Source organism: Vigna unguiculata, chromosome 4 (assembly GCF_037176805.1).
Source record: "Vigna unguiculata cultivar grain cowpea cultivar isolate G323 ecotype 2 chromosome 4, ASM3717680v1, whole genome shotgun sequence".
Classification (NCBI taxonomy): domain Eukaryota; kingdom Viridiplantae; phylum Streptophyta; class Magnoliopsida; order Fabales; family Fabaceae; genus Vigna; species Vigna unguiculata.
In genome coordinates this window covers 32,268,346-32,277,984 of record NC_140795.1, presented here as the reverse complement: position 1 = coordinate 32,277,984, position 9,639 = coordinate 32,268,346, and the positions used below count along the sequence as shown (strand labels likewise).

At 31.5% G+C, this 9,639-nt stretch overlaps 1 protein-coding gene across 1 annotated transcript; it reads left to right on the top strand.

Moving 5' to 3' along the window:
* Window positions 1–1,055: 1,055 nt before the first annotated feature.
* On the top strand, window positions 1,056–8,462 carry LOC114180413 (isopentenyl-diphosphate delta-isomerase). Its single transcript, XM_028066732.2, has 7 exons — window positions 1,056–1,217; window positions 1,775–2,024; window positions 3,370–3,697; window positions 7,042–7,126; window positions 7,262–7,348; window positions 7,448–7,690; window positions 8,221–8,462. The coding sequence occupies exons 2-7, from the start codon at window positions 1,852–1,854 to the stop codon at window positions 8,295–8,297; spliced, it is 993 nt and encodes a 330-aa protein (XP_027922533.1). The 5' UTR covers window positions 1,056–1,217; window positions 1,775–1,851; the 3' UTR covers window positions 8,298–8,462.
* Window positions 8,463–9,639: the final 1,177 nt, after the last annotated feature.

Genomic DNA, 9,639 nt, shown 5'->3' with positions numbered 1-9,639 from the left:
TTTTTAAGAATGCATTAATCCCTAATTTAATTTAAAAAAAATTATTTAAAGAGTAAAATTAGAATATATATATATATATATATATATATATATATATATATATATATATATATATATATATATAAATGCTTATGTATTGGTGTAGATTTGAATTCTTAGATAAATGTTATGAAGGAATAAATGATTAATTTAATTCTCAAACGCGTAAAATCATGTTATTTTAATTTGGGTTAAATATGTTTTTGGTCTCTTAACTTTTAGTGAATTTTGAAATTAGTCCATTTTGAATCTTTGGACCAATTTAGTCATTCATCTTTCGAAATACGTGAATTTAGTCCTTTTAATCAAATTTCATTAGGTTGATGTGATGTTTCGTACGCATTTCAGGATTGTATTTAAGTTGTTTATACTATTTGACACATTTTTTGTTTATTGTTAAGTCAAATACTATTATGAAACACACTTGAAATGTCAAATAAATTTAACAAAATTTGATTAAAATGACTAAATTCACGTATTTGAAAAGATGAAAGACTAAATTGTTACAAAATTTCGAAATGGACTAATTCCAAAATTCACCGGAAGTTAAGGAACAAAAACATATTTAATCCTTTTAATTTTTAAAGTAACATAATATTTATTTTAGTCTTTAAATACATAAAAAAGCCATATTATTATACTATATTGTTAATTTTTTATGACACTGGTCTATGATAAAAATATAGTTTTAAAATTAATTCAACAATAAATTAAAGATTATTTTATCATGACGTTATAATAGTATAAATTATTAATTTTTTACATATTTAAGACAAATCAATTTCTTTTGCTATTTAAAACTATAAACTTATAACCCTTCAAAAATTTAAGAACTAAAGTGAGTACATTTTTTAAAAAATAATAATATTTTGACAATTTTTTAAATTTTGAAATATAAAAATATGAAAAATAAAAAAGCATTTAAAAAATATTATTTTAAATAGTAAGACAAAATCGTCAAAATTTAGTGATTAAAAATTATTTTTCTTTTGAAAAAACAAACGAGGAAATAAAATGTGTAATAATTCAGCTAACGAAATTTCCTATGAAGCGGTGCAACGATGCATCGTTAGTTTCCTCTTTTTGCTTTGCAGACTTCACTAACCCCTCTTAGCTCGCACCCTCCGTCTCAGCCACTGACCGCCTCCATCTCGCCGCCGCCGCCGCCGGCAGCCGCTGTAAGAATTTCCCCCTATACGTCGTTGACTTGATCGCAGTTGTTGATGCGACCAGAATTTCATAAAACAAAAGATTTTTGGAGGATTCCCCTTCATATTTGTTTGGGCTGCAGCTTATTGGTTATCTTGTTTTTAATTTTTTTTTTTTTGGGTTTGATTAAATGGGTTTGCTGATTATTGTGTTTGTTGGAGTTTTAGTGTTCCTAACTTCATGGAGGGGGTGTTTTGAGTTGCATCACCTTAGTGAGATGTATACGAGTTCTTGAGATGTTTCATCTTTCCTTTCGAAATTTCCAATTTTTTTTTTTCTAAATGGTAGGGTGAGTTTATTATTATGGGTTCCTATTTCTACTGTAGGTGGCTAATTTTTATACCCATGTGAGTTCTGAGTAAGTTAATTGGATTTTCTAATTCTAATCTCATTGCCATTGTTGTAGTCTTCTTTGCATTTGTCTATGTAAACAACGCTCTCAAGTCTTACCCATTTCATTGTGTGTGAAATTATGAATTGATTACATTTTAAGAATTGATTTTTATTTATTTTCATTAAAATTTAGGTGAGTTTTCACTTATAATCTGTCAACTAAGCACAAACGGGGTGGGCTAGGCTTTCCAACTATTGGAAGTTCCAACAATGGCAGGCATAGCTATAGTTCTAGATCTGTGGAGGAAAAACCAAAACTCGAGCTTCGGATTGCACTCTTCCCACGCCTTTCAGTCTTCTGGTGCCTTTTTCTCCGCCTCTGCTGCTGCTGCCGCAGCGTCTGTTGCTGCGGGGACTGGTTTTGCCTCAAGGGCTTTATTTGGGTATGTTCCGCCTCCATTTTTCTACACTTGCATTGATCTTGGTGTTTTAGGTATGATGCTTTGTCGTGTTATAGGATTTTGATCTAGGATAGGATACACAGTCTGACAACATGACAGGTTTTACTTTTAAAAATTTGGGTATGGTTGGGATTACTGTATAGTGTACATTTAAAGTTTGCCATGATGGTGAAAAGTTGGGTATGTTTTCTGGGATAAATGGGTTGTTGACAGTTTTAGTGTGTGCTGCTAGTAATTAGGGCATAATTTGGTTCATCGGTATAAATTTGAATCCATTCAACACTTCCATTTAGTTGTGAAATAGTTAAGATTTCTAGGATTTAAAAATTGTTATTATAATTTTAATTTTGGTGGAACAATTTTTTTGTTATTATAATTGTTTACTTGAAATATTTGAGAGCATTTTGGGGAAGAAATCATAACATGAGGGAGACATGCTTCATGCTTGATTACAAGGACATAAATTGGAGTTTGATCTGCAGAGTTTGAATATATTCCATTAGAATTGTTACATTTGAGATTCTAAGTAGTGAGCTAAAGGGGCTTGTAGTCATCATTGATCAAACCCTTTGCTAAAATTTGTTTTATTTTCCTCTCTATTTCTTCTAAAGAAGATACTTTGCATGAGTAATTCAATGCCTGTCCTATTACAACAACTCTTTTCCTATGTTATTGAATTGTTATATGGACCATCTAATAGAATTGTTATCATTGTTATGTGTGTGTGTGTGCGTATACTGAACACTTATTTATTTGTTGTGTATATATGGGGATTTAGTGTCATATTTGACAGAATTACCATTGACCCAATTTTAGCGTTTGGAGGAATAAAAGAAAAGGCTGTGATGTTTGTAGGAGTGCTATGGGTTGCTCAATGAGCACATATTTGCTTTTAACTATCTCATTATTTCTTAATCCCATAAGTCATTGCAAAGAAGAAAAGATAACCAAATAGTTAGGTGGCAGTAATGGGGAGGGTGATACGGGATTCATGCACTGGAGCAAAAAGGGAGAGAGAGAGAGAGAGAGACAAGGAGGGAGGGGGCCCAAATGAAAGGGGAGAATTATTTTGAGATTTTGGGTGGTGATTTTTAGTAGAGGCTGGTTCTTCTCATAATCCAAATGTTTGTTTGTTTTTACTTGCTTAGTGGCTCTTCCATATTTGTAAAAAGATTAATTTTATCCATTGTTATTTATGGTTTCTCTGTTGGATTTCTCTAATTCCATCATATATAGGAGTTTTCTTCTGATCAGTGATGCGTATCAGTATTAGTTTATCTACTTCTCTTGTTTAATATCTTGGTTCCTATCATTATTTTATTTTCAGGTCTTCAGTTGCATATTGTGATGCTGGTGCAGCATTATCTGAAGACTACAGTTCTAGTATACAAAGTTCTTTTGAAAAGAAAAACCATTATGATGCACTAAAATATAGTATCAAGCAGTATGATGTGGAACTTAAACCTCTCTTCTCTGCTTTTGAATTGAGGACATTTGCATTGACTTCCATAAGGTCGTTCTTGATGTTCTATTTACCTCTTCTGGAGCCCCGTGCGGAAATGGAAGATGACGAGGATTTCTTGGAGGAGGATCAAGAGCACCCTGTTGATCTGGTTGTTCCTTTAAAAAAATCAGTGAAGCAAATCTTACGTGAGGTGAGATTTATCTTGTGTTTTCTTTTATTTTTCAATAAAACTTATATATTGGAACAACTCAACATTTCTTTTTGCCACCAATCAGTGAATTTTCTGGGAATAAAATTAATAGGATGAATGCAGTCAAAATTGTTGTATGCTTTAAATGTCCCGTCTATGTTGTATTGCATCTGTTATGTATATAAGAATAATCTACATGTACTCATTCTAGGAGTACCCATATCAAAAGCTACACAAACTTCAACTGTGATTAAGGGATGAAAGAATTTACTGTTATATTTGTTTTATTACACAAAATTGAACTTATCATTCTATCCAAGCCCATGCTCAGATTTTGTTAACTTTTCATAATTGACCATCCCATCTGAAATATTCTTTCACACCAATCGTTTGCTTTTGATGTCTGTATTTCTGCCGGACCCTGTTTTTCCTTGTTCAGTGATAAAAAAATTGGTAATATGGTTCCTTTAGTTTAGGGGTGGGCATGGATTAGATTTTTAAAATTCCAATTCAAATCCAATAATTGGAATAATCCAACACACACACACACACACACACACACACACACACATATATATATATATATATATATATATATATATATATCCTCAAATTGAGCCGTCATGACTACATCATTAATTTATATGAGCACCTATCTATGTTGTGTGTTTGTTCATTTTTAATATAATAACTTGTAGCTTGCTGATTTTTTCTTATTTCTTTCAATATTACTCTTTCAGAAACAAAAATAATTGATATGGTGAGCAAAACTAATTGGGCTTTTTAGGCTCATTGCACGGTTGTCAAAATCGAGATCTTACTCTAAATTTGGAAGAGAAGTATAAAACGGGAAATCTAACTACTAAATTGAGGAAGTTCATAAGTACACAAAATGCCTCATAATATGCGTTTGTAATATTGTACGGATTTTACAAAATAGTACAATATGCGTGTGTTATATTGTACGGATTTACAAAATAGTTTTCCATTCCCATCCTAGTTTAGTAGTTACAAAAAAGTATGTGTTTCCTAGTTAAAAACAGCAGATTAGTAAGTTGTAACCCCATCCGTTCTCGTTATAAAACACGGATCCATCTAAAGTAAATCAAATAATGTTTGTGGTGTAGTACAACAAAGGAGTTGGAATAGGAATTGGAGTTATTTTAGTGGCGTAATGCAGAGGTTTGTGCATCAAAAAGAAACCTGAAGATGGTGTGTGTATATTTTGGGGGCAGAATAACATGGGAGAAAGATGCAGAAAAAACAGAGGAGGGGGCAAAATTATATAGATGAGAGAGAAGAAGGGAGAGTGCTTTGGGGAGAAAGAGAACAAGGAGGTAGTGATTTTTGTTTGGAGAAGGATAAAAGTGCAGTGGTAGTTTTTCTTAAAGGTAAAAAGAGGGCAGTGATTTTTGTTTCTGCTACAGGAACATTGGTAGTTTTAGGTGAAAAAGGTGTGATAACTTTTTGATTATGCCAATAGGAAGAGCAGTAATTTTAGGTGAAAAAAGTGGGGTAACTTTTGGTTATATATGAAAAGAAGAGCATGACTTTCATTTTTAAGGTCCAAAGAACTGCAGCGGGTTTTGACAGCATAAGGAGAAAGGAAATTGGGCTTTGTGCTTACTTAGGTTTAGGTTTTTTTTGGCGCTGAATCAGATTGGATGTAAACCAAGTCACAAACCCAACCAGCTCAGAATATAAAAACTGGCTCACAAGCTGCACCCATGGGAGTCTCAATCTTCAATGACGATCCGCCAAAATCGTAGACGCATAAGATCTTACATTGAAGAACCCAATTTTGACTACATGGCTCATTGGTCTAGTTAAGTTTATTAATTTATTTGTAGATCTTTTTATAAATTAGTTCACGCAAATAGACTTTTAGGTTAGATAAGAATTTTAAATAGGTCATACTTGTAACATGTAAATAGGCCAATGATGCCTTGGTTGAACCTCAGCGAAAGCCATGCCAATGATGCTCCAATTGAGATTGAGTTGAGGATGTCTCAACAAAATCCAAGTCAAGGATGCCCATCCAAGACCAGCCTAACATTGCCCTAATCATGGTCTTGACCAAACACGCACTTTGCAGATAGAGTAAAAAATGACTCAAACGAAACTAACAGAAAATTGTCTACCAAGCAATTTTTTTTGGATGAACATTGATTTTGAATATTTTAAAATCCAAAAAAATATCCAATCCAAATAATTGGCTTTCGATTTGATTTAAAATCCAAAAGTAGGGATTTAGATTTGAAACAAAGATTAGTACAATAATGGATTGTCTTAAAAGGTGGACTTTAAGCTTAGTTTAAGTTCACAAAGTCGGTTTGTAAGGTGAGGTTTATACCTATTTATATATCATAATCTAACCTTATTTCTAGTCTATGTGTGATCTCCAACATACTTCCTCTTGCAGAAGATGGACATCTTGAACATGAGATTAGATGTTCGTGGGTGGTTCCTCTTAAGAAGTGAACTTTAAGGTTAACTCAATTTTACAAAACCGGCTTGTAAGATGAGGTTTGCATCCACTTATAAACTGTAAATTTGTCTTATCTCTAGTCGATGTGGGATCATCGACATACCCCTTCATTCCAAGGTATATACATTTCGAACGTGAGAGACTAGATATTAATGGTGGCACGATAGACCTAACAAACAACAAATCTCAGTAGGATAAGCTTTCGGGGGGTTCTGGTACCATCTTAAGAAGTAAACTTTAAGCCTAATTCAACCTTATGAAACCAGCTTCTAAGGTGAGGTTTCATCCGCGTATATACTGTTAATCTGCTTTATCTTTAGTCGATGTGAGATCCCCAACAGTTCCATAGTGGTCTGATAGGCTCAATAGACCTTGTTAGGATCAAACACTTACTACTACCCAAAAGTTACAAGTGATAGTCAAAGTGCAACTCTCTCGACTAAAGAGCATATTAGTTCAAGCACCACAATTTGATTATGACTTGGCCTATCTTACCAATGTCACGGAATAATTGATGCAACCTACAACAATCTAATTTAGCTATTGGGAATTGAACTTGTGACCTTGACTTTGATATCAAGATAAAAAGTGAACTTTAAACTTAATTCAACTTCACAAAACTGACTTTTGATGTGAGGTCCATGTATACTTATATATTATAATTTGATCTTATTTATAATCCATGTGGGATCTCTGATGGATTAGATTTGAATATTTCGATGTTTTGCACAACCCCTACATTAGTTTTTTTTCCCTTTTATGTAGTAATAACTAAAATTACCCAATTTTTTCTCTTCTATGTCTGGATTGACATTTAAAGCTTATTATTTTAAATGTGTCTTGGGTGCCATAACAGTCAACCGTTGTGACCACTAGAAGGATCTTAGAAAGAATTGCTGTTCATTATGTTTCACAAAGAATGGCATGGAAGCTTCTTAAAGGTATGCTGATAAAACAGTTATTCTTTACTACAGGCGAAATCAATTAAAGTTTTATTTGTAAGAGATGGCTGTTTTATATTCTGTGCCCTCCAATAGATCTTACATTTATTTGAGCTTTTCGGACTTCTCGAACAGATATCCCTAGATCAGCAACTCGCAAGGCTGGAAGGAACATGCCCACTGTGGTTTACTTCTATTGTGTGAGCAGAACAACATTCAGAGGTCAAATCATTCCATGAACAATATCTGTTCATTATGATATTTCATGAGCTTTTGACTTCATCAATTAACTTGTGAGGACTTTCTTTATGTTTTGTGCAGGGCACATGCTTGGAGTTGCAGCATCATGGCTTGTCCAAGTTGGCATTGATTTATATAGATTCTTTTCATCGTCATTCAAGGTGCAGAACGAGGATAATGATGTTGATAAAACCAATGAAGTTGGAGTTCTTGGACAGAAGATTTTCATCACTACAGTTAGATGTACTTCATCTTTAATTTTTGCTTCCATAGGAGCAGGAATCGGTGCAACCCTTGTTCGTCCATCGCTGGGCCAGTGGATTGGTAAAATTGTTGCATTACTTGAATTTTGCAATTTAAGGTCTAATGTGGAGAAACTTTTCTATACGTACCTAAAAAGAGAAGAAAATTAGAAGACCATTTAAATAAACTTTTCTTACAAATTAAATTTAACTTTTGAATAAATTATTTCATAACTCCCTCATTGGGTCTCCTTAAGTGAATTTCTCCAAAAGTACTTAAAAGGAAGGAAAAATTGTTTCTCCTCCATAAGTTTGTTTATTTGTATATGCACTACCTTAATATCGAATTTAGAAGTTGATTTTAACTCATGGATACCCACACTTCTCTATCTCTTGTATATGCTTCTGGAAAAGTTTATCTAAACTGAACAGACTCATACGTACTTGAAAAATCGATTTTAACATATACTTTAGCCAATTTAACATGTAACAGACATTTATTTTATTTTACTTTCTAATTTTCTTATACTGGTTTGTGCTGAAAAACTTATATAAACAAAATCTTGATTTGTTTCACTTCAATAGGCTTAATGGTGTGTTCTTTTTCTTCAGGATGTGTTGCTGGTGATTTGGCTGGCCCCATTATTGTAGCATTTTGTGCTGACCAATTATTTCAAGTGAAACTTTGAAAGCTGGTTATATTTTCTTACAGATTTTTTACCCTTTTCAAACAACTGGGGTATATTATGAATTTTGCTGTATTTGGTAGCCAAATTTGATTGAGCCATTAGAAGTTGGTGAACCTACTAACATTTTTATGCCATGATATTTAATTCGTTATTGTTTCAACATAATACACTTTCCAAGCTATTTTGTTAATGCATTTCCCAAAATTTAACGAGTAAACCTAATATGCAAGTGCTTAGTTATTGTTGGTACGTACTGGTTCACTTGGTAGTAGGAAATTGCATTTTGCTCTATTTTTTTGTCACATATTTCCTTTTTGCTTTAGTTAAGAAAATATGATTCTTCAAGAACGTTTGATAGACCTCAAATGAATTTTCGGAAGTGATTACGTTGTTATTTAATATAGGTTTATGCATATAAACCTATATAATTTATAATTTTTCATCAAATTGATATTTTAAATATAGATTATGATATTTTGATTCACATTGATATTTTAAATATAGATAATGATATTTTGATTTTTTTTTATTCATTTTTAACCTATCACTCCTATCATTCTTAATTTATTATACTATGTTATTTAAAAAAAATCAAAATAAATAATTGAAGGGTGATGTGATGGATTATAGTAGGATGAAAACATAAATTTAAATCATTCTAGTGACGTGAATCAAAATAAATACTCAATGTGAAAGAATTTCTTTTAGAGTAAATTGATTCACTTAAAAGCTAAAATAAAAATATGAAAATTTAAATTTTTAAATCAATTATTCCACTTAAAGGATGTAAAATATATTATTTTTATTTGATTAAAATAAAAATTGATTTAAAAAATCACCACTACAAGAAAAACCTTAAATAATAACCAAACGCAATGACAAAAATAATTAGTCATTGTAATAACAAATTTAAATATTCATGTATAAACTAAAATTGATTTGTGACTAAACTAGTTTCAAAAAATTATAATTGATTTCTAAATTGTTAACTAAAAAGGTTTTTATTATGAATTGACCTCTAAATTGGTCACTAACATTAATTACTTAGGTTTTGGTTACTAAAGAAATTAGTCACTAAATTAGTTTTTAAATAACTAAATAAAGACTAATTTAGTGACCAATTCATTTGGTAGTCAAAACTTAGGTAACTAATGTTAATGACCAATTTATAAACTAATTTATAATAAAAAATATTTTAATTACCAATTTAGAGACCAATTATAATTTTTTGAAACTAGTTTAGTTACCAATAATTTTTAGTTTATAAATTAATATCTAAATTCGTCACTATAGTGACTAATTACTTTTGTCACTAAATTTGGTTATTATTTAAAATTTTTCT